Genomic DNA, 25,652 nt, shown 5'->3' with positions numbered 1-25,652 from the left:
CTGTTTTTAAGAGGATAATGGGTCAAATATCACTTCCCTCCTAGAGCTCTTTCATTTGATCAAAATACAGAGAATTGAATGTTTATAAAATTCATTTTATAAGTGAATTGAATTTAATAATTTATTTTTAGGCTTTTTCCTTGAAAACTGGGATAGCCGGGTGTAAAATTGTTTAAATTTTATCTTTTATGGTATGTGGGAGCATTACATACAATGTAGGGTTAATTCAATATGATATAATAATATCTTGAGGAAATTTCTTTTTGAAAACGTACTGAGGGAAATCGATTTCTGGTAACTAGACCATTAAAAGTAGACCACTTTTGATAACGTGTAAATAATAAAATCTTGGCATGGAAAGACTGTTTTGAGTCCTGCTACCTCTGCCCTCTCCAGCTTTCGACTCAAGCTGCAAGCCGAGTTTGAATTTCTTCTCTTGACCCATTTGAGAAGCCCTTACAGAACATCCTGTTTGGGACAGTAAGCTTAAAACTGATTTTCATTGATTATCATTGTTCCACCAAAAGCATAATAATTTAAGAAATTTTATTTTTCTCTCAGGACTTGGGCTAAAGTCTGATGAACTTCCCAATCAGATGAGCATTACCGATTGGCCAGAAATGAAGAAGAAATTTGCAGATGTTTTTGCAAAGAAGACAAAGGCGGAGTGGTGTCAGATCTTCGATGGCACAGATGCATGTGTGACTCCAGTTCTGACTTTAGAGGAGGTTCCCCATCATGGTCATAACAAAGAACGGGGCTCATTTATCATTGATGGGGAGCAGGAGGTGATTCCTCGCCCTGCACCTGTGCTGTCGAACACCCCGGCTGTTCCTTCTTCCAAAAGGGATCCCTTCCTAGGAGAACACACTGAAGAGATTCTTAAAGAATTTGGGTTCAGCCAGGAAGAGATCGATCAGCTTAACTCAGATAAAATTACCCAATGTAATAAGTGGAAACCTAAGCTCTAAATTCCAGGCCCCTCTGCTCAAGTGAATTTGAAGATTGCATTTACAATATAGAATAGTACATACAAATGTATGCGTGGAAATGTGAAAGAGCAGCATCACAGTGGCCCAGCTATTCTAATCAAGACACAAGACTGATTGCACAGTAACGACAAATTCCAAAAATGGTTAACATCATGGCTTTTTATTTCCGAATGTTTTTAATATACCTATCTAAATTGTGGTAGTTTTTCTGTCTCCCAAAGTACTTGATAGATTGTATTTCTTGATATTAAGACACTTCACTACGGCCATGCCACCCTGAACACGGCCGATCCCATCTGATCTCGGAAGCTAAGCAGGGTCAGGCCTGGTTAGTACTTGGATGGGAGACCACTTAGAAAGCCCAGGTGCTCTAGGCATTAAAAAAATAAAAACACTTAAATATTTATAATATACGTTAAATGAATTACTATAATGCTTTTTATTAAAGCTTCCCCCCACCCCTAAAGTTTACTTGTGCTTTAATTCTGAAAAGCTTACTCTTGCTCTTCAACCATTTTTAGGGACCTTCCTATAATGTCGTGTTTCCTGTTCCGCTCAGACTTTTCATTTGAACTCAGGGTTCAGCAAGGAAAATAAGACTCACTTCAAGTCTTTAAAACAGAGGAAATTTAATGTAGAGAATTACACTGGTGATAAAAGAGCTGAGAAGCTCAGGGGACAGTGAGGCAACCCAGATATGAGCAACACCAGGAAGCCAGGACCATTCCTATATCTGCAGGGACGAGGGGCAAGGTAGTGTTACCAGGACCCAGAGGCTATATCGCCTGATGGAAACGACCCACAGTAGACATGCAGCCACTGCCAGAGACCTCCCAGGAAAGAGAAAGGGAGGGATACCTTGATTTCTTCCCTTCTCCTGCCCCCCATCTTTTCACCAGCGCCTCCATTGGCCCCATATACCTACTAGCCAGAGAGCAATGGAACCTGGGAAATGTAGCCTTTTATGATACAGAGCATGGAGGGGATTGGCAGGAAATGGAGCTGAGCAATTAGTTGGCTGGCACTGCAAAATGTAGTGTGTGCACTTCATTCAATAATTCTTTTAGCAAATATTTATTGAGGACCTGCTAGGTGCCAGGTATCATGCTAGCTGTTAGGGATCCCATAATGAGCAAAATAGATTTGATCACTACTCTTAAGGGGATCAGAGACTAATTCACATAGGAGAAATAGAATTAACACAGAACCATGTAATTGTAGAGTGCGTTAAGTGCAATGATGAACAACATCATAGTGCTAGAGAGTAATTTAGAGGAAGGGTGCAACCTTTCACTTTTAAGGCTAGTTAATTTTCTCTTGAGGTGTGTGTGTGTAGCAAACTGTTCAGGAAAGGACAATATATCTAGAAAAAGATTATAAAAAGATCAGCCTATTAATATTTCGACTCAATACCTGCATATAGGGCTTTATTATCTTAAAGCTGTGCATACGAGATTGTGTGTTTGTGACAGAGAGAAACAGAAAGACAGACTGGGAGAGGGAACAGTGCAAAGGAAGTTTCTTTTAGAAAAACCTTCTGAGGAGCCAGAGAGCTCTCAGGAGCTAATCCCCCCCGCCCCCGCCCCTCATCATAACTTGTGATCTTAGAGGCATGAAAGAATTTGAGCCCCTCCCCCAGCCTAACTATCTTTATTGGCTGTTCAGCCAGGCACCAAGTCAAATCCAGCTCACAGACCTCAGGAGACACTCAAGAGGTGGTGGGTTTGCAGGCAGGTTCCTCACCCAGTGGCCATGGGCGGCAACAGTGGACAGCTTAGCATTCATACGTACACATCCCTAGGTGAGGATGGCCCCTTTGGCTTTGTGGAGCCTCCCAAAAGACTCACAGGCAGGCTCATCATGCACAGCATGGCCATGTTCGGCCGGGAGTTCTGCTATGCGGTGGAGGCGTCCTACGTGACCCCTGTCCTGCTCAGCGTCGGCCTGCCCAAGAGCCTGTACAGCATGGTGTGGCTCCTCAGCCCGGTCTTGGGATTCCTGCTGCAGCTCGTGGTGGGATCGGCCAGCGACCACTGCCATGCCACGTGGGGCCGGCGCAGACCCTACATCCTCACCTTGGCCGTCATGATGCTCTTGGGCATGGCTTTCTACCTCAACGGAGACGCGATTGTATCAGGTCAGTGGGCTGCACAAGGCGAAAAGGGTCCTGTTCCGCAGCTCAATAGGAGTATTTGAATTTCTTTAAGTGACACTTAAAAGTGGTTTAGAACCAATTATCTCTCCTAGGTTACCCTGAACTTCCACCTTTGAATGACCCAAATTCTGTGGCCGGAGAGCCTTTACTTTTAGAAACATCAGGATACATTTTTTGTTTTTTTATTGCGAGGATTTAAAAATAGGATTAATTTTTTCTTATGAAATATTTTCACCTTTTTATACATTGTGATGCTTTTTGAGCCCATTACACTTTATTTAGTGCTTCTTCAAATTAAACAGCTGCTAAATGGCTCCATAAATATTTACAATAAATTATTTGTGTGTCTATGGCTTAATTCTGTACATAACTTTATGTAGAGCCTTTTAGGGGTGCAGGGCATCAGGCTGTCAGCTCCAGGGCACGTTTTTACACTACAAATTCTGGACAAAAACAAACCTGATGGTGAGTACTTCTTCTAGTCATTAATCAGCCACCAATTAATCAGTAATTGGTGGTCGTGCATAAAAAGTTACATTGAAAATATCTTAAACTTAAAAATAGCACACATTTTTAGGTCTTTAACTCTCAGGCTAACAGAATGAATCATAATGAGGCAGGATAATTAGTTACATGTGTTTAAAAGAGAGCATAAATACATAAATGCAGCAATGAATCTGGAAAATGACAAAAAAACTGGTAAGAACAGTTGCCTCTAGGGAGGGGTACTAATGGCCTGGAGGTGAGAAGTAGAGGATAGGCTCATTTTTCACTTATTTTTATAGCGTAATTTTTAAAAATGTGCACATGTTACATATTATTTAAGAAAATGAAAGCAAGGGAAAATTGTTAAAATTGGGTGGATGAATTGTGGCATATCCATAGAACGGATATTTTGTATCTGTTAAAAATTGTGAAATTGCTCTTCATTAATTGAAATGCAAAGATAGAAAGAGAGTTGGTTGTAAAGCATGGCCTTCTGATCTGTAGCATCGATAGGGCTCTTGTGAAACAAATTCTCAGGCCCTACTTCAAACCTGCTGAGGAATAATGAGAGAATAATGGAGGGTCATGGAAGACAAAGCCCAACAATCTATTTCAACAAGTTATCCAAGTGATGGCTATGCGTGCTAAAGTTTGAGAAGCACAACATTAGAGCAAAGATGTACACCTTTCTCTCTATGTAAGTGCATGAAGGGATGTGTGAAGGAGGACCATTCCTGGGGCCTGGGATCTGAAGCATTTTTCTCAGCTTTTCTCTATCGTTGGAATGGTTTACAATAAGCACACATACATTTTGAACAGCTTTAAAGAGATATGATTCCCATACTATAAAAGTCACCATTTACAAGTGTACAATTCAGTGCTTTTTAGTTATTTGCAAGATATAACTAAAATGCATCACCACTATCTAATTCCTCAACATTTTCATCATCCAAAAAAGAAACCCGGTAGCCGTTAGCAGTCACCGCCCATTCCCTCCTCCCCACCAATCCTAAGCAACCACTCAATCAGCTTTCTGTTTCTACAGATTTGCCTTTTCTGTACTTTCATTTGCATAATTTTTAAAGCCTGAAAAAATAATGAAGTTTTTATTTGGAAAAACAAAACAAAATAGAAGCAAAAGGAGATAATTCGATGACAAAGTTTTGGTGGGAATAAGAATGCAAATGATTTCAAACCAGGATTTAGGTAACCGATGTTATTCCTCTTTCAGCTTTGATTGCTGACCCAAGGAGAAGGCTGATTTGGACCATAACCATCACCATGATAGGTGTGGTTCTCTTTGATTTTGCTGCTGACTTTATCGATGGGCCCATCAAAGCGTACTTATTTGATGTCTGCTCTCATCAGGACAAGGAGAGAGGCCTCTACTACCATGCCCTCTTCACAGGTAGGGAATATTCTAGAAAGTCTCTCCTTCGGCTCCCAGACAGAGAGGTGCTTCCACGGAAGCCATCCAGTGTCTCTGCATGTTGAATTTTTCTGAATGAATGGATCAGTTGATGGAATGCCCCCATCACGCGGGCTCTGTCTCCCAGCGTATTTCTCCAAAGCCAACTTGTGACTGGCCCGCAGAGTTTGACAAAGGAAGTTTACGTAAGAGCTTTCTACAGAACCTTTCATGGAGACACGTACAACTGAGATGAAAGGAGGCCTTGTGCACTTTTGCTGTTGTTTTTGTTTTAAATCGGTAATGTGGCATCAGCGTTACTTAGGAGCCTGTTAGAAATGCAGTTTCCTGGGCCTCTCCTGCAGTTATTATGATTCAGTGGGTTTGCAGTAGGGGCCCAGAAATTTGTGTTTTTAATAAGTACCCCAGATAATTTAATGGCAAGTATCCCAATAACCATATTGAAAACAAAAATAGAAACAAGCCAAGCAAAATTATAAAAACCCATGCCTTAGAGATTTCTTAGTTTTCTAAAGAGGAGACATTTCTTCAACCTCCTGATTTGAAAAAGACCATGCCAGGAGGACAACAGGGTGGCTCTTGTCACTTCCAGGGCTGTCACCAGCCTCCTCTGATTGCCGTTGGGCCGCTCATGTAGAGCTGTGCCCCTCACTTCGGCATGCACGTACGGGGCACCTGTTAGGGCGGTTCTAGGACTGCGGGTTATGCCTGAGCTACAGCGCGGTGCTGGCCCATGGGATTCGTTATGTCTATCAGTCTCCTTTATCTGATTGTCTTCATAGCCCAGCCGATCTGTTCAGTCCATGTTTCGATGTATTCTGTCTCCTCCCATGGCCAGGTAGATTCCATGAGGAGTTTTGTGGTTGTCTCCGTAGCCAAGAGCAGAGCCTACACATGGAAGCCATTGGGTCAACAGTTGTCGTTTGAGCAAATGTTCGAATGGTGAACACTGGAGGAATGGGCTGCCCGGGAGAGAGCATAGTTCTTCACTTTAGGAAGGGTGGAGGAGCAGGAGTCCATCCCTGTCTGTCACTGGTCCCTGACCACCTGTCTCTACAGGTAGAAGTTTCCAGAATAGAGATTCAAACTTCATTCTCTTAATTTAAATCCCATAATTCCTAGCTGATCTATCATAATATGCTGAAATTAATGAGGACAAAGTTGTGGGAGACTTTTTGGTGTTTGAACCTGACACATTGAGTTATATTGCTCTAAAGTACTTTAGGCAACGGGGCTACTGCTTCCCAGCTTACGATAGTCTTGGCCAAATGGTCTCTGTTTTGTTGCCTTCGATATTAGAAGACTGAACCTCTGTATTTTGGATATGTTTCCAAGGCTAATACAACATAGTATTTCCATCAGTTTGAGAGAATATTTGTAGGTTTTCTGTCGATATCAGCGTAAGGCATAGTCTCAGCAAATATTTATGATTTTGATATTACCTTGATTCAGGATCTCACTACAGTTTACGTGAGCCTTAGCAATTATCCGTTAACTGTTTTTCCAGTCTCTAACCTCTTCCTATGCCAGTTGAGCCAACATGCAGCTTCCAGATTCATATTCCTAAAAGACGACTATGACCAGGGCACTCTCCTGCTTAGTGACCTGCAGTGGCTTCCTGTTTGCCTCCTGCCGAATCAACAAATTACTACTAGAGAGAGGGTTCGGAACTCCCCATAAGTTGTTTGCATCCTGTTCTTTAAGCTCTACTTAGCATCACCTCCACCACATTCTCTGTGCTCTGGATAATTTCAGAACACGTTCCTAGGGGCAGAGGCCAGATGTCTTTTACTTACTGTGTCCCTTGTGTGTCCAGTACTGTCTGGCATATCATAGGTGCTCAAAACAAATATTAATGAAACAAACGAAGGAGGCTGCGCTTTCCTTTCCAGCTTCTGGGTCTTTACTCACTCTGAAATTCCCTTTCCCCTTTTCTGCCTGTAGAAATCAAAGCTTTTTGAAAATGTTCACCTTCCTCATAGGGAGAAGGCCCCTCATTCTCTCCTAAACTTCTCACTTGATTAAGGACTCCACCCATAAAATAATCAAAGCACAAAAGTTTATCAACTGGATGAACATAAAGGTATCAATGAGGTGGATAACTCCGGTAGGAAGAGATAGTGGGGATCACAGTTTACCACTTCCATGCCCAAATTTCACATCCCCTTGGGGCCTATGTGGTCTGTTTTGGCTGCCACAGACTAGGTGGCTCACACAACAGACATTGTGTTCTTTCTGTTCCGGAAGCTGGAAGCCCAGCGTCAAGGTACCTGTAGGGTTGGTTTTTGGTGAGACCTTCCAGTGGCCATCTCGCTGTGTCCTCTGGGCATGCACTCCTTGTGCGTCTTCTTATAAGGACATCAGTTCTATTGGTTTTGGTCTCCATCCTTATAAACTCATTTAACCTTAATTACTGCCTTAAAGGTCTTATCTCTAATACAGTCACATGGTGGGTTGGAGCTTCAACATATGTCTCTTTTAATAAAGCAAAAGCTTTCTTAGAACTTCTACAGACTTCTGCTTGTTTCTCATTGGGTCAAAGTAGGTCACATGAATACTCAGGGGCCTACGAATTTGGAAAAGTGAGGGGGCTTTTTCGGAGAGGGGGGTTCTCTCCTTTAATCAAAGTGAGGTTCCGTTAGCTGGGAAGAATGGGTTAATTATTATCTAATAGGCCGAAATCGGTAGTTGTCCCATGGAATACAAACACAACTGAGTATTAGCCACTGAGACCAATTAAACCAAGGCTATTGTAAGAAAGTGCCGGCCTGAGCTTCCAAAGCCCTGTCTATTTATTAGTGGATAATTAAGTAGTAATTATATTTTAAAGTTATACTCCTGTTCCCAGTTTTACCTGATCTGCATATTCATATTCTCCCCTGTATTCACTCTGTGTTTACTTACTTCTTAATTCACTATGTATGTATCTACCTCTTCTACTAGATTCGTAAACTCTCCCTTGAGAGTTCACCTACAAATTGCCCAAGGCTTCTAACTCATTGCTTTGCTAGTAGCTAGCACTTAGCAATATTAGCTGTGCAAAAGGAGACCCCTGGTTTCAAAACCCTGCTTATATTTCATGCAATTTTATATCAAGTTAAACTGCATGACAAGTTGCATCAACCAGGTAAATATACTCATTTAATTACCTTACTTTGTCTCATGACCAACCCTGAACTCTGAACCTCAGGCTACTGTCTCAGGTTATAGGAGGCCACTGAGGGTGTGTAGATGACTCAAAGCAAGTTCTTTTCCCTACCAGAAAAAAAACAACAACTTAAAGCATCTTCCTCTTATAAAGCAGTATAGTGGCGTTTGACTTTGTTTAAGGCTTAGATTCTGAAGTCCTTGCCTAAGTAATAATCACAGAGAGTCTACGTTATTCATAAACATCTCTCATAGCACCCATGAAATACAATATGCATTGTTTTGTGTATACGGACTGACAGAGTGCTGGATACATATAAGTAAATCTGCATATTCATCTCTTCTTTAATATTTAGTCCTGGACATGACTCAATGAACGGAACAGCAGATAAGATCACCCATGTTATTTAAAATGTTGTTTTGTCTTTTCTTGCACGCTCTCTCTTCCTCTTTTCAATGTGTGAATAGTTGAATTCTGTTGAGTAAGACGTGATCGTGTGACCCCCACTATAGTGTCCTTGCTTTGAATGGCAGACCACATTTAAAGATCGAGTGAAAAATAACAAGCAGTGTGTTATCACTCTGCCCTGTCTTTGCATATGTGCGAGACCTCCTGAATTTACATGAACTTGGTGAAGAGATGGCTACAGCATCTGCCTGAAACAAGCATTTCAGAATAAAAGCATGTTTAGTGTCAGGGCCAATTTTGATTTCCACCACTAAGATGTCTTACACCCAAAGAATCAAATCATCCAAGTAAACTGAAATTCTTTTTATTTATTTCAGAGTTGTAGCCTAGGCCCAAAAATTCCAAATGCTTTGCAAGTAAATGTCAAAGAGTTCATTGCCCCAATATTTCCTTTTTTTTTTTTTTTTTTTAAGGAAAGACTGGGGGGAATGTCCCAGGGGGACATTTTCGTCCTCCTGCTTCTTCTGTCTCTTATATTTAAAAGTAACTCTACCTGCCCTTCATCCTGGCATATGCGGTAGTCCCAGTGGGTTTAGGGGCACCGCCCTCATCTTCTCACCTCATGCCTTCACCTCTAGGTACATCTGAGGCTGTGGAACCCACCTCACCAGTAGGAAATTCCTCCTTTGTGTCAAAATGCTTCTAACGGAGTATATTTCTGCTAAATTGAGCCCAAGGCCTCGCCGTTCTTAGCAGCAGCTCTACCCATCAGTAGGAGGCCTGGATGAGGCATGACGGGGAAAGGCTCCTCCTCTTAACTGCTGAGCGGCCTCAGTATTTCTGAACCACTGTTTCCTCACAGGTTTACACAATGTTAATTATTAATTACACAATGTTAATTATTAATATTTACACAATGTTAATTATTACTATTCTGGCAAATGGCCCCAGACCTGGAGCAAGGAACCATTTAAAAAGATTCAATACCAAATGTTTATATTGACTTCATTTCCTCCATCCCCATGGACTTGCAAAAGTTTAATCTGTAACGATTCAATGAGGAGCTTGCCCCATGTACATCTTTGGAAGAATGGGTAACTTGTGAGGCTCAGTCTCTTTTAATTTTAATTTTTTTTGATACTTCAAAGTATACATGAGGTTGGCTGTGGTCTGAGTTTGACGACGTGGCCTAGCTCTGTGAAGGAGACAGCTGGACCACTTGTGGGCCCTTGTTTTGTAAAGACTGTTAACTAATGCATCAGCAGATGTCCTTTGGATGCTCCAGCTTATGGTTTGGCCCGTGGCCTAGTGATTAATTCCAGGGGCCCCAAGGAGGCTTATGTTGACAGAGATAAATGAAGTCTGGATGTAGATGTGGGATTTGGTGTTGGCCTTTGTTGTAGCTAAGATGACTGGGCTTTGATTAGGAGACTATCTTTGAAGATAAAATCCTTAACAAGCAGAGGATGCAAAAAGGAAAGCATTCGGTTGACTCCTACAGCCCCCTACTGGCCCCTATATCTGGAGTATGATAAAATTTAAAAGTTTCCATCCAGAGTTTTAATATGTTATCTATTGGAATTATTTCCCCAATGGCCCACTATTCCTTCAGGGTATGTTCTGTTGTGACTTTCAGCTACATCTCACAATAGCTTGGGAACAAACAAAACAGTTTTGCCTATTTTGTCTCCCCATTCCCTTTCCAACCTCCCCCCCACCCCCACCAAAAAAAAAAAAAAAAAAAGAGAGAGAGAAGAAAGGATTAGAAATTCCCTAAGTTACTATAGCATGTGTCAGAGCTTTACTTAACTGATTAATTAGTGAACCAATAGGGAAGTTCTTGCAGGATAAATTGTGCGTGTGTATGTGTGTGTGTGTGTGTGTGTGTGTGTGTGTGTGTGTGCGCGCGCACAAATGACTAGCAAAGGAAAATAGTTCTAGGTTAGTTTAGATCTGATTAACCTTCTACAAAGCAAGAAAGCAATAACTCTGTAATCATTTTGGGGTGACTTCTCTACCAGGCTACAAAAATATAATACAACTCATAGAACCCTACTAATGACTGCAAATTAACCTTAATTTTATAGGACTGCACATCAGTTGTGGATTGTTGGTCAAATATCCTATGACAACAAAGTCTAGTTCCCCAAGAATGTCAGGTGAGGGTAGAGCTGGTTGATTGGAAAATACTCTATTACCTGGATATTCAAGAGTGACGTTTGGACTAGCAGCATCGGTGGCACTGGGAGGCTTGGAAGGAATGCAAAATCTCAGGTCCCACACTAGATCTTCAGAATCAGAATCTGTACCACAGATTGAATGTTTGTGGCCGCCCCCGCCCCCGCCCACCGCCGCCAAACATATATATTGAAAACCTAATGCCCAATGTGATGGAATTAGGGGTGGAGCCTGGAGGAGGTGATTAGATCATGTGGACTCATGAATGGAATTAGTACCCTTATAACAGAGGCCCACGAAAGCTCCCTTGCGCCTTCTGTCAAGTGAAGTGACAGTGAAAAGATAGCTGTTCATGAGGAAGCCGGTTCTCATCAGATACTGAAGCTGCCAGTGCCATGATCTCAGACTTCTCAGCCTCCAGAACGCGGGCTATAAATGTTCGTTGTTTATAAGCTACCAAGTTTATGGTATTTTTGTTAAAGTAGCTTGAATGTCCTAAGACAACCTGCATGTTAACAAGATATCCATATGATTCATGTGCACATTAAAGTTTAAGAAGCACTGCCCTAGGATGATATTTTAAAAATCAGGCACTTAACAGTTGTTACTCTTTCCAGGTCTGAGATACATGTTTCTTCCACAGTACTTGCCACACGCAAGCAGTGGTAAACCGCTGTCTCAGACCTCAGAGTGATCCCTAGACTCTAATCACTGGGCCTTGAATGATTTAGTCCTTCCAGCCACCTCTAGGCAAATTGTCACTCTCAGTGCAGTACAGACAGTCCCTGACTTAAAATGGTCTGATTTATGATTTGTTGACTTTACGATGGTGTGAAAACAGTACCGTTCAGTAGAAACTGTTTTTCAGGTTTTGATTTTGATCTTTTCCTGGGCTAGCTGTGTGTGTGTGTTAAATACTCTTGTGATTCTGAGCAGCAGCAGCGAGCCGCAGCTCCCAGTCAGCCACTCAGTCACGAAGGTAAACAGCCAGTACTCTATAGCATATTCATTGTTGGATGATTTTGCCCAACTGTAGGCTCATGTTCTGAGCACATTTAAGGTAGGCTAGGCTAAGCTGTGATGTTCGGTAGGCTAGGTGTATTAAATGCATTTTCAACATAAGATATTTCCATTTCTCAGTGGTTTATTGGGATATATAACCCATTGTAAATTGAGAAGCATCTGTCATTCTCTTCTGCTTCTGGGTGAGACTTTGGAGTTCACGTTTTCTGTAGGAAGTCAGTAGGGCATTCAGTTTTAGCTCCGGTTCTACCACTGTATGTGTTAATGCTTTATGTGTATTATAATGAAACCCTCATGACACTCATATGAGGAGGCATCACTACCCCCATTTCTCAGAGGAGAAGTTCCCATCATCACATGATTAGAAATCACACGGGTGGAAATGGAAATCTGCCATAATTCCAAACCCTTCCTTTCCATGTTGTCTCCTGTCACTTCACTACTGTAGCCTGTGGCTTTCTGATCTAATTCAACTAGATGAGCTCCAGACATCCTTCTACCTCTAAGAACCTTTGGATTCATTGATGTATTGAACCTTTATGAACTTCACTGCTAATTAAGAGGAACTCTATAATAATTGTTAATAATCAATGTACTATTGATATCACTAAGTACCAAAAATAAATAAACTCTTCAGAGTCCTACTAGACTCTCTAAGTACCCAACTCACAGTTCTAAATCATTTATTATAGTTTTTAAAAAGTAGTTGTTTACTTATCTGCTTCTCCCATTTGGTATTGCCTTCTGGGGAGGAGAGGATGGGGTACCGTTTCTTATTTATGTTTATAACCCCAGAAACTAGTAGAGTCCTTTACATATATTTACTGCTCAATAAATATTTATTGAATTAAACAAAACTAGTAGACATAAAACTGGACTGGGAAACCTTTAATTATAGAACTCAATTGCTCTAATATAAATCCATCATTACATTTATATCTGTGTATTTATGTTCATAAAATCACCATTACATTAAATAGTGGATGACTTATTTTACAAATCACTTCTTTCAAATGGGCAGAGGTCTTCTGTTATACATTTTCTCTGCTCAGTGGAACAATAAGTTTGAAGGAAAGAGGCATAAATGATAGAAATGTTAAGTGGTAATATGACAACCATTGATCTGGTTGCAAATGAGAAATAGTTTCCAAAAGGAAAGTGTAAATTTTTCATAGGGTTAATTAAAGTTAGGGGTTCTTAACTGGAAGCTATTTTGCCCCCTAGGGGACATCAGGCAATGTCCAGAGACATTTTTTGTTGTCCCAACTGGTGAGTTGGAGTTGGAGGGGTTGTTTCTGGCAGCTAGTGGGCAGAGGCCAGAGATGCTGCTAAACAGCCTATAATGCACAGAACAGCTTTGCATGGCAGAACTAACTAGCTCAAAATGTCAGTAGTGCCGAGATTGAGAAATTCTGATCTAGATGGACATTTAAATGCTGGGCATTTTTACGTTCTTGTTGCTTGGCTGCTTGACTCAGCACATGACCTCTGATACCCCTGGCATCCCCACGATTGCATAAAGAGAGTCATTGTCTAATGGTGATCCAGAGCCACCACAGTCCCAGAACTGCCCTAATCAACAGCAGTGTGTCTGCCTCAAGGGCCTCCCCTATCCCTCAGATCCTCGGCACATACCATCTAGGACAGGTCACCATATGTATATGCCCATCATCCATAACTAGACCATATATTTCTGTTGGCAGAGAATATATGTTTTACTTCATTGCACACCACTGGCTGCAATTTCCCATAATTCCACCTTAACATGCTTTGGCACTCGGGGCATGGTAATAGTGCTTTATTTTTGGAATTCAGTGGTTAACAGTTGGTCATCTGTAAATATCCTCTATAGTAAATTTCAGCTAACCAGAATGTGAAGTGACCAGAATCATCCATTCTCCCACCATTCTGGATAAGTTAGGATTCATGGTACTTGTCATTCATATTTGTGTTCCTGGGGTCAAGGTTTATGTCAGTTTAGGTATTTAGGGTTAGAAAAAGAGAATTCTGTAAGTCCTGTTTTCTTCCTTGATTCTCTGGTTTGTGAGAATGTTGTCTTTATCTGGGGGCAAAAAAAATGGAGACTTCATTCCCATGAGAAAAATGAAAACAAAAATAAGCTGATCTGTCCAGGTAAATAGTTGTGCTTAGTAAAGCATAATGGGAGGCTGACATTGAAAGGTATCTGACAGGAGGATCAGCCCCTACATAAGCTTGTGATGTAGATGGAAGGTATGTTTCGCATCTATTTCCTTACTGCCCTGGACATCCTCCCACCCCATGGCGTCTACCCCCGTGTTCTCAGAAGTCATCAGTGCCTGCCACCAGAAGGAAGGTCTGAGGAGCACTTGCTGCTGTGGTGCTGAGTCATGCACTGTCTCGTCCATTCCAAGAGCACTTGCATTTTAAAACAGGAACTCAAAAGAGTGAATCACTAATAATAGAATTTCAAATATGAGACTATTAAGACAGAATCAGTTTTGAGGAGCCCTTCCTCAGTGTCCCTCAAGTTATACTATCTTTAAGCATAAGCAGATAAACAAGCACCAGAAAAACTTCAGGTCAGTATCCTATGAGATAATAAGGTTTTTAAAATTTCATGTTTAAATTTTTGTTCTTATTTGTTCTGTGGTTATCAACTGGGAACAAGTACCATTAGCTTCTAATAGAGGAAAGAAGACTCATTCCAAGGCTGTTTGATCTTCACAAACTCGTATCACCCTAGAAAGCTTATTAGTAGATAAATGACAATACAAATAATTATGTTTTATTATAATCAGAAATAGATTTTCTTTGGGGTTTGTTAAGGTCAGGTATTTTAGTTTTTAAGCAGAGAAAGAGTTTGGTTTGTAAAGGCCACAAGAATTCTGATAGTGGCAATATTTACTAAGCACTTACTATGTCTGGCACTATTCCATTTTCCAATTTTGACCCTACTAGTAGGTTGCTCTTTTATTATCATCCCATATTATGAGTGAGGAATTCCAAGGTCACAGCAAGTGCATGCTAGAGCTGAGCCTCGAACCCACACTTCTCGGCTGCAGGCGTCTTAGCCTCTCGCTGTGTTACCCCTCCAGTCATAACCAGGTACCTCTGCTGTCCTTGGGGAGATTTCCCACTGAAGCGAAAGGGCCCAGGCACGATGGAAAGGGAAGAAATTTTGCCAAACATGCTAATACACTCTTTCTTGCTTTCCAGGTTTTGGAGGTGCCCTGGGTTACCTTTTAGGCGCCATCGACTGGGCCCATCTGAAACTGGGAAGAGTGCTGGGCACAGAATTCCAGGTCATGTTCTTCTTCTCCGCCTTGGTCCTCATTCTGTGTTTTATTATTCATCTGTGCAGTATTCCTGAAGCCCCACTTAGAGATGTTACAAAGGACATTCCTCCACAGCAAGCCCCCCAGAACCCTCCATTGTCATCAGACAGAATGTATGAGTATGGGTCTATCGAGAAAGTGAAAAACGATTCTGTAAACCCGGAATTGGTGATGCTGGGAGAAAAAAACAAAAATCCTGCTGAACAGGTAAAGATGCAAATTCTTTACCTGTTGGGAAAAATACTCTGGTTCTTGCCTTTTCTTCTTTTGTTCTTATTCTTTGTTTCGTTAATTTGATGTGAAGAATTTGGGGAAGTCAATTAAATTTTTAAATTCCCAGTAGCTATTATCCCTTAGAATTACAACTTTGTACCTCAAAGAAGATTGTGTGCATTTTCCTCTGGTCCTCCTGTCTGCCGTTCTTTTCAGAACATCAAACCAAGAAGATGAAACCAGGTGCAAAATGTTAGACCATAAGTGAAGCCTGGAATCGTCCTCGGGCCATGAGAAATCTTTTTTTTTTTTCCTTTTTCTTTTCTTTTTCGAGAAATATCTTTATTTCTTATATTAGGAGTATAAATTTGTTCCTCCAGATGACAAAATCCCTGGGTTGGTAGCCGGGTTACTTATGTTGAATGTATATTTCATGAGTTGATTAGATATTCCTTTTAGTCTAATGAACTGCTCAGTGAATTAATTAGCTTAAAATTTTAAGGAAAACTCCCTTAAATGCCAGAGAAATGGAACCAGGTTAAGATGAAATGGTCAAAGAGAAGAGACTAGAACTATGCTGACCGATAGAGTAGCTCCTGGTCCCATGGGAATATTTAAATTAAAATTAATTACAATGAAATAAAATTAAAGCATCAGTTCCTTAGTTGCATTAGCCACATTTCAAATGCTCCATAGCCCCATGGGGCTGGTAGCTACTGTATAGGACACTGCAGATATAGAACATTTTCATCATTGTAGAAAGTTCTGTTAGTCAACGCCGATACATAGCTGTATATTCCTGCTGGCTGAGTTTGAATACTAAACCTCAGGGATAGAAAACAAAGGATTCTCTTACTGGCAAAGAGATTGCAAAAGATCTGATTTTAAATCTTGGTTCCTCTAGCTGACTGACTTGTGTTATTCATTCAGAAAATAACTGTCAGGCACCTGCTGTAGGTAGCCTGATGATTAAGGGCATAGGTGTTCAAATCCTGTCTCTTCCACCTCTGGAATGTATGACCTCGGGCATCTACATTTCTGTAAAGTGAGAAAGGAATTCTGTTTACCTACAAGAGTTTTGTGCAGATCACACGAGATTATCCATGCAAAGTTATTTAGAGTGGTTCCTGCCACATAGTAAAGTATTAGGTGTAGGTACTGTTATTATGAGCCTGGCAGGATGCTGCGTGCTCTGAGGACAAATGGGGAACAGACTTAATCTGTATTCTAATAGAATTTTCCAACAAGCTCAGTGAATCTCATTTTCTCTATGAGCTTGACTCCTCTCGTTGGCTTGATCTATTTTCAGATGCTCAACTAAGATAAAGCATGGAAAGGTGCTTTTTCATAAGAATATAAACATATCATAATCATTATTCATTCAGTAAACTACTTCGGGTGCTGATTATATCCAAAGCCCTCTACTGGGTAGTTAGAGATTATAAAATTGATTAATGTTTAGTCACTACGCCCAAGGATTTATAGCCTAACAGGGAATATGAGCCATTCATACCTATATTTATATTCTAAGGTAGAATATGGTAAATGCTATAAAAGCAATGTGTCAGTCCAGGTCTTCTAAAAAGCAGACACCAAGACAAGATAAGATGTGTAAGAGATTTATTGGGAAAAACACCATGAAGGATGAATGTGAGGAGAGGGAGCAGAAGGAGGTAGGGAAAGTCTTCATGTCATGATGCAGGTCAAACAGCTGTGAAAGGAGAAGGGAAAGGAAGGATCATAGGGCAGGAAGTATCTTGGATGTAGTGCAGTTCTAAGAAAGTTTCAGCCAGGCCAGTGGGGAATCCTCTTGCCAAAGCTGCCCATTAGAGGAGTCTCAAGTCTTGCAGGAATGGGCTGCAAGTCTTGCTTAGTCACTGGCTGGGAGTAGCCAGGGGAAGGGCAGCCTTGGCAGTAACAGGTGGTGGATCCAGAGAAGTGGCCATCAGAGACTGTCAGTCAACTATATTTTCTCCGCCAGGGGATCGAAGTGGCATATTTCCATGGTGGTCACAAGCACCATGATAACAATTGCTGTTAGTTTGACAAAAGGGAGAGATTGTGCATAAGCAAACAGAGGAAGTCTTCGCCTTTGAGTTGTGCCTTAAATGATAGTTAGGATTTGAATAGGTAGAGATCTGGGGGAAGAGTACTAGCGGAGAAAATAGCATCAGCAAAGCCACAGAGATTTTTTTAAAAAAGCATGAGGCATGTTTTGGGGAAGATTCATTAGATCAGAGTTTGTGAAGATGGAAATAAAGTTAGGAAAGCGAAATGAAGACAAATGCTTTTGAAAGCCAGCATAGGAGTTAAATCGTTATTATGTAGAGGTCCATTGAAACTAGCAGGGCAGATGACTCCTTGATGTTATTTTTTGATTATTTGCCTTCTTGCTGACTATAGGGGGTAAAGAGGTACCCAGCAGGTTATCTTATTGGGCCTAGATTAGAGAAGTGGCAATAAGAATAAAAGACAGGTAAGGTGGAAAAGGTCAAGCAAAGGACAGAACAACGGCTTCTATACAGGGAGACAGAAATGGAAGAATTAGTGAGTTTATTTCAGATGCCAGTGGACACGCCTGGCAAGTAGCGGAAAAGTTAGGTTTTGAGCTCAAGAGAGAGAGCCAGGCTAGCCATGAAGATTCTGAGATGACAGATAAGCCATAGGAAGTGATTGAAAGTGCCTAAGAGAAGTAGAGTGAGTGAGGAAGGAAGGATGGGAGAAAGGGGAAGTGCCAGCGACCCAGAAAAGGGAAGTACAGGAAGAACTGACTGAGTGGCCACAATGCTCAGGTAGAAAGCCAGATCATGTGAAGACTGGGAAAATTCCTTGGATTTCAAAAGTAGGAGGTTATTGGAAAACTTAAAGATTTGAGGATAAGAGATTTGTAGTTTGGAAAATGAGTTGCAAAGTGTTTTAAAGGAAACGACTTGACAAAAATTAGGGTGAGGCAGTGAGTATAGTAGAAAGAAAAGTTGCCAGGGCCTGCCCACAGTGTTTGCTAGTGAATGGGGCAAAAGCTTTGCAGCATCCAAGTCAGGGTTTCAATATGGGCTCTTGAACGAGTTAGAACAGCGGTCTTCAACCTTTTTGGCACCAGGGACTGGATTCTCATAGGAATTAGAATCTAATGCCTGATGATCTGAGGTGCTAGCTGATGCTAGCACTGGGGAGCAGCTGCAAATACAGGTGAAGCTTCACTCTCTGGCCCCACAGCTCACCTCCTGCTGTGTGGCCCAGTTCCTAACAGACCACAGACAGGTTACCTGTCCATAGCCTGGGGGTTGTGGACCTCCAAGTTAGCATATAGGAGACTATAGTAAATTATACAAGATATAAGTTTATTTCTCTCTCTATAAAAGTCCAGTGGTGGATAGATGGGGGCTAACCTATTAACGCCACAAGGAACCTGGACCCTTTAGTTTTGTTGCTTGCTTTTCGAACGTGAGCTTTCATCTTGAGGTTCAAAATGGCTTCTCCAGTTGTTGTTGTCATGTCTACATTTGTGCCAGCAGGAAGGAAGAAAGGAAAGGACATGATACTTCCCTTCAAGGACACAACTCAGAGGTTGCAAACATTACTTCTGCTTACCTACTGTTGACCAGCACTTAGTCACGCGGCCACACTGAGCTGCAAGTAGAATGAGGCCTTGAATTGGAAGCCATACACCCAACTGAAACTTCCATTACTCCTAAGGAAGGGAGATCAGGTATTGGTGGCCACTTAGTCTCTGACAACTCACTAGCTTCTTACCCTTGTAGCTGTCAATGTAACCCTCAGTAAATTAACCCAGCTGACTCATTTTCTTCATCTGTAAAGTGAAGATAATGTTATCTCCCTTACATAGGATTTCTAAGGGTTAAATAAAATATTGCAGGTGAAAACACCTAGCCCAGTGACTTACAAATAGTAGGTGTTAAATAAATCTGTTTCATTTTTTAAAGCATCTGAAATTCAGAATTAAAATCTAGGCAAGTTTCATGCATTGGAGCAGACAGGATTTGGGGGGCATATTTTTAATAATTAAAAAGAATGAAAAAGTGAATTGCCAAGTATTTTCAAATGAACGCAGTTTTATTATCCTCATGCCCTCCCCTGTCTTGCTCTCTTCAAGAATCTCTACACGTTCCTGAAGATTCTGCATTGCCTTTCCCAGTCCCCCCAGTCAAGGGGCACCTCCTTTGTTTCCATGTCATGATACCGAGTCTTCAGATGGAGTCGTTTCATATTCTGTCTCGTTTGCTAACTTTTCTGTGTCTTCCCCGCCAGATGGCAAGGGAACTCTCTGAGGGCAGAGGTGGCCTCTGGTCCATTTTCTCATTTTTGACATTTACCTCAGTGTCTTGCACGCAGGAAGCTGGCAACAAATGTTCCTTTCATTGTTTGTTGAATGAATACAGCAGAAATGGTCATCCGAAGTATAGATCTTGCTCGAATTTGTTTGGGTGAATAATAAGAATCATCAGAATGGATCAAACTGTGTACACAGCTCATTCATTTATTTATTTATTCATTCATTCAACAACTGTTAATGAGAGCCTATCCCAGCCAAGCATCAAGACACTTTTGAGCAACAGACCCTGTCCCTGCCTTAGAGTTGTCTTCTAGCAAAGCAAAACTACATGTTACTTTATTAATAAATGTATAATTTTTAATAATTTTAAATATACAAAAAAGTTGCAGAGGGAGTGGAGAGAGTTCCGGTCTACTCACCAGCTTTGCCTAATGTCAACATCTTGAATAACCATGGTACATTTGTCAAAACTAAGACGTTAACATTGATACAATGCTCTTAAATAAATGGCAGACATTTCTTTTTCATTGGTTTTTCCACTAATGTCCCTTTTCTTTTCCAGGATCCTATGTCGAATTCCATATTGCATTTAGCTAAGTGATTTATAATGTTTGAAAACTGGTTTCTTTCCCTGGTATTTCAAGTAGATACATTTGCTATTTAACATCAGTAGAAAACCTCATTTTTATTTACACAGTCTCGTGTATGAATGAAGGCAAACGGTTTTAACAGCTAGTTATAAAAGTCTGTAAATAGTTTTTGCAAGGTTAGTGCTTTGTTCTATTAGTTTGCTTAGTATTTTCCTTAAACTAATGAAAACATTGGCAAACTGCTTATTAAGTAGGGTCTGCTGAGAGGAAGACCTCTTTCTTATCATAAATGTGTGAGAGTTGTTTCTCCTGTGTACCAACGTGCCTCCCACCATGCCACTCTGACAAGAGAATACAATGGAAGATGAACAAAATAATATGTTCATCTGATTCCACCGGTAGCACATATTTTAGCATGAGTGTATTGTTTTCCATGATAGAAACAGCACGTGGAATAAAAAATAAGAAATAAAAGTTTACTGGGATGAAGCCTTCACTTTATCTTGATCACACAGCAAACAGAGAAAATATGAGCATCTAGGTCTTCTGAGACCTGGCTAGACTGCCTTTCCCTACCCCAGGCTGCCTCGGGGAGCATGAATACTCCCTGTCCATCCTTTGCTAAAGATCAGAGCTCTGAGATTACTAGTTAGATTGGAGCCCCCTCGTTGTGCAGTTCTGCAAGACAGCGTGGGAATCATGAGATATCCATGCGATGGAACCCATTCGATCTTTAAAAGATGTGTGTGTTTTTCAGGATTTATTTCAAGACTTATCAGGTAAAGCACACACACATACACAAAATGATCTTCATTTTAGGGAAAGCTACACACATAGAAAAAAATAGGAAGGATATATACCCAGAATGTTAGTTGAAGTTATTTTCTCTGGATGATGGGCTAACAGGTGGTTTTAATTTTATTTTCTAAACCCTTCAGTAGATTAAACATTTCTGTAGTGGACAAGTATTATTTTGAAAGTAAAGAAAAAGTGATGTTACAGTTTAAGGAACAAAACAAGACAGGGTTTTAATAAAGATAAGTGGATATTACCCTGATAGATAAAAGTAGATATTACTGCCTCTTTGCCTCATTGCTTGATTATGACTCAGTAGAGGCTGCTGTGGCGATCAAATGAAACAAGTGAGCAAAAGCTGTTTGAAAGGCATAAAACTCTCCACATTAGTAAGGAAATAAATGCATCAAGTACAGTTAACTTTCCAGTACATGTCACATATACAACACTGTAGGCTCTGAATGATTTTGTCATTTGGTTTATAAAACAAAATTAAAAACACAGAGTAACATATCTTAGGTTCAAAGCCAAGCATCTGGCTCTTCTTTTCCAAAAGTGAGTCTTGGGAGCCTCCAGCTGAGCAACGTCAGGGCCAGGGCCCTGGCTGTTATTGTCAAAGTCATTACTTCCCCAAATGAGGGGAGCTGTGCAATTTGAGAACTGGGATTTTTTTTTTTAATGGTGAGAGGCCTCAATTATTTCAGAGTTCAAACCAGATCCCGCGGCATCCACCTGCAGGTCCTCCACGCCATCATTGCTCCCTTCAGTGCCTCAACAGTTTCCTGTTAAATGGACTCTTGTGAAGTTCTCTCCCACCTCATGGCTCTGTGCCTTCTTCACCTATAAATCCACCCACTCTTCAGTGGGAAAAAGTACACAATACATACAAGAAAACAACTCTCAGGGGCTCAGAATCATCAAAAGGGCTTTACCAAGGGAACTAATGAGTCAGAGAATATGATGCCAGCTGAATCTTTTATTCTGAATTGAAATATGCAAATAAGCTTTGAATATTTGTATTCTTATATAGAAATATTAGGCACAATGTGAAAGCTCATATTTACTTTAAGAAGAAAGGAAAAATTAGGTTAACAATGAAAGCAGGCTGAAAATTACGTATAAGGCAGAAACATAAATTAATGTTTAGGATGAGGCTGAATACTTGCTGGCCAGATTCACTTTTAAACATTTTGCATTTTGGAAAGAAGGGAAGGAAATGAAGATAAGTCACTTAGTCCAAGGCATGACAATCAAGCTGAGTTCCTCAGTCTGCACCTTTAGCTGCTTTTTCCTGTGGTTAAGGAAAAATTAATAATTCTGCATTGACTTTCTGTTATGGTCACCATTTATTTTGACAAGTATATTTTACACTCAGAAAATAGTTATTTTTTCTAAATCCAAAGGAAAGTCCATATAGTTTTAAATGCTTTTAAATACTGGTTAAGAAAATTAGTTCAGTCATGGACAGTAGTTTAAATACTATAAAATTAATGAATTAAAAAAAACAATTTACACAAAAATCTACCATGAGTTAATATATTTTTCTGTAATAAAGAAGTAAAAGGCATTATCATGTAAGGTTAAGAGTTATAAAAACAATATGCTGTTATAGTTAAAACAGAAAATCTCAAGAGACCATCTTATAAGTAAACTAGCCAAGATTCAACTTCATTATGTCAAGATTCAGAATAAATAAAAGTTGGACAAGAAAGACCCATTACCCCACCATGGTTGATATTTACAGTCTCAGTGTCTTTAGGGCAGCTGACTGCTTAGTATTCCTGAGGTTTCTTTCTTCTATGACAAGATGTTAAAGCTGTTTCATTTATTTCAAAACAGTTGTGTCAAAAGTTCAAAATTTTTCTTTCTCTGGAGGCTTCTGATAACTAAAAATTGTATTGTAGCCTCTAGTTTTAACATAACTTAGGTCTAAATTTAAGAATTTGGAGGATATGTACTCATTGTGTGTGTGTATGTGTCCCACTTTACTTTCAAAATCAGCAATTTTTGTGATTTGAAACTCCACCCTTTGCTGCTGCTTCCAGCTGGAAAAAACTCTCTTCTTTTTAAAGGGCTTGTGTGATTTGGTTAGGGTCACCCAGGTAATCTTCCCTTTGATTAAGTCAAAGTCAGCTGATTAGTAACATTAATTGTCTGCAAAATCCCTTTGCATGTAACATAACAACCGTGTGGCAATGCCAGGAGACGGAGACTATGGGGCCATGTTAGAATTCACTCTGCCACACTTTCCGAGTCATGGAATCTAAGAGTTACAGTCATCTAAGGCTAGCTTAGGTCTGGGAGCTTTGTCTTTATACAGTGGTTCTGTCATTGAAAGATAGGGTGCTAGATATCTCTTACAGCTTGGCCCCAATCAAGCTCCATTTCCAGTCCCTTCTGCCTCAGGTCTCCAAAGCCCTATCCTGGGCCTAAAACTGCTAAGTATCCATGCACACTTAACTTCACACCTCCTAGAGGCCACTCCACAAGAACTTTAGTGCCATGCCCAGAAGGTGTAACCATGTGCGTTGGTCGACTATAGATAGGTAACATGGCTATGTGCTCTGGCTCCCACAGCTGGCTGTGTGTCTGCATTGAAGGTCACACCTGTTTCATGTTTATTCCAGACTCAGAGGGCAATGACCATGAAGTCACTGCTGAGGGCTCTGGTGAGTATGCCTTCCCACTACCGCTACCTTTGCATCAGCCACCTCATTGGATGGACCGCCTTCCTGTGCAGCATGCTCTTCTTCACAGATTTCATGGGCCAGGTAATGAACATGTCTGTGCATATACTCACTACCTAGCACATCTATTTTTCAGTCAGCACCTATAGAGCTTCTTCTGGGTTAGCCTCTAGGATGGTCACAGTAAGAGTGTATGAAAGAGTACCCTTAAGGAGCCGACTTACAGATGGGTTCTAGAGGCAAAGGTCGCCCTGAACAAGTAGAGGACACTATGGGACCAGTACTTGATCAAATACAATAAATAGAGGAAAATTAAGGTGAGCTACAGTGGTCATGGCAGGTTTAATAAAGGAGGCGCAGTATGATCCGGGCCTTGAAGGGTGAGTAGGAGTTGGCGAGAGAGAGAGGAAATGGAAAAACATTCCAAGCAGGAATAGAAACGTCATGTGTGGAAACGAGAAGCCTGTTGGCTGTACTAGAAGATGGGTGGCACAGTGGCCTGAGTTGGGTGGGGCCAGATGTTAGGCGGAAGAAGGGGTGTTAGTGATTCAGGAGGGTGTCGTGTAGACTTAATGCAGCAGGTATTTGGACTTCCCAGAGGTCCTTGAGTAGAGGTGTGGGAGGAGGAAGCAGGTGACGTGGTTTTTGGAGAATAAACTCTGTGCCCTAGAAAGGGGACCTCAGGCAGGGCTTGCTGCTCGCTAGGGACGGAGAAACAGCATATGAGAAGGGATCCCTACCAGCCTGCATCTGTATCTCACCAGTCCCGAATGTCTCTTCCAGATTGTGTACCACGGGGATCCCTACAGCGCACACAACTCCACAGAGTTCCTCATCTACGAAAGAGGGGTCGAGGTTGGATGTTGGGGATTGTGCATCAACTCCCTGTTTTCCTCACTTTATTCTCGTAAGTCTCCTCTTCCTGAGTTTGTCTTCTAAAGGGCTTTGGTCTAGCAAAATCTTAGATTTCATATTTCTATATTTATTTTTTGCTCTTTAAAATACCAGATTCTTGATGAATATATGGAAGTCAAGAAAAACTATTCTTTTAGAAAGGACCACATGGAAAGATAAAAGTTCTTTTCGTAGTGAATGCTAGGTGTCATTTTCCTCAGTGATTACTTTGTCATTACAATCAGTGGGTTCCTGATCAGATTCTCTGGAAAAATAAAAGGAAATCTTGTAAACAAGATAATAAAGTGTTGGATAGACGAGGGATAGAGATCCTGGCGGGGAGCACTGACAGCAGGATCTTCCTTCCCAGGCCCCAGCTTTCCATGGGGTCTGGAGCCTGTTAACCCCCCACATAGCTAAGTTTCAGCTGTAAGGATACTATGAACAAAGGGATTTCTGTGACTTGTTTTAAATAAGTCCAGACAAATGTACTCCAACTCTAAGGCATCATACAGGCTCATTTTGTGCCTGCTAATGTGTGTGGAAATTTCCAAGCCAAACTCTGGTCTATAAAATGTATGCGGGCCCCCAATTTGGAGTGGAAATTTAGGAAGTAGTCCAGCATTGTGGGGAGAACAGCTGGCCCCCCATGCAGAGATCTAGGCTTTGGCAGGCCCTGGGCAGAGGTATGGCTTATATGGGGGGGGGCGGGGAGGCAATGGGGGCAATCTCTGTTACCATTCTCGGGGACATCATTCTGTCCTTGAAGTGTGCTTCTTGTGGGGGAGGAGGGTGAATGTATACAATGACCCCTCATCTGGTGATTAGCCCTTTACCTAGCCATAGCACAGCAGGAAATCTGCCTTGAGATCAATAAACTCTCTTCAGAATATAGCACAATTAGGCAAGAGGGGCTTAACATCAACAGGTGAGGAGGAATTTGTAAGCCCGATAATCATAAAGCCATAAAATTCATTGTTTTAAAATGTATTAGAACCAAATAGTGGTGGCTTAAAGCTTTCATTTCCTTAGCACTCTCTTTT

At 41.0% G+C, this 25,652-nt stretch overlaps 1 protein-coding gene and 1 pseudogene across 2 annotated transcripts in view; both read left to right on the top strand.

Annotated features, from left to right (window-relative positions):
• Positions 1 to 1,250: 1,250 nt before the first annotated feature.
• Positions 1,251 to 1,369, top strand: LOC111737521 (annotated as a pseudogene).
• Positions 1,370 to 2,643: 1,274 nt separating this feature from the next.
• The window catches only part of SLC45A2 (solute carrier family 45 member 2), a 28,829-nt gene continuing 5,820 nt past the window's right edge, over positions 2,644 to 25,652 (top strand). Inside the window, exons 1-5 of one of the 2 annotated variants that reach the window (XM_023528492.1) lie at positions 2,644 to 3,129; positions 4,865 to 5,041; positions 15,018 to 15,343; positions 23,656 to 23,799; positions 24,499 to 24,622. In XM_023528492.1, coding sequence (XP_023384260.1) covers positions 2,745 to 3,129; positions 4,865 to 5,041; positions 15,018 to 15,343; positions 23,656 to 23,799; positions 24,499 to 24,622 — 1,156 coding nt within the window. In that variant the 5' untranslated portion in view covers positions 2,644 to 2,744. The remainder of the gene's footprint in view (positions 3,130 to 4,864; positions 5,042 to 15,017; positions 15,344 to 23,655; positions 23,800 to 24,498; positions 24,623 to 25,652) is intronic. The other variant, XM_011356463.2, reaches the window with a different exon arrangement.

Source organism: Pteropus vampyrus, unplaced genomic scaffold (assembly GCF_000151845.1).
Source record: "Pteropus vampyrus isolate Shadow unplaced genomic scaffold, Pvam_2.0 Scaffold27, whole genome shotgun sequence".
NCBI lineage: Eukaryota > Metazoa > Chordata > Mammalia > Chiroptera > Pteropodidae > Pteropus > Pteropus vampyrus.
Note: the sequence above shows the minus strand (reverse complement) of the source record. Positions and strands in the feature narration are given on the sequence as shown.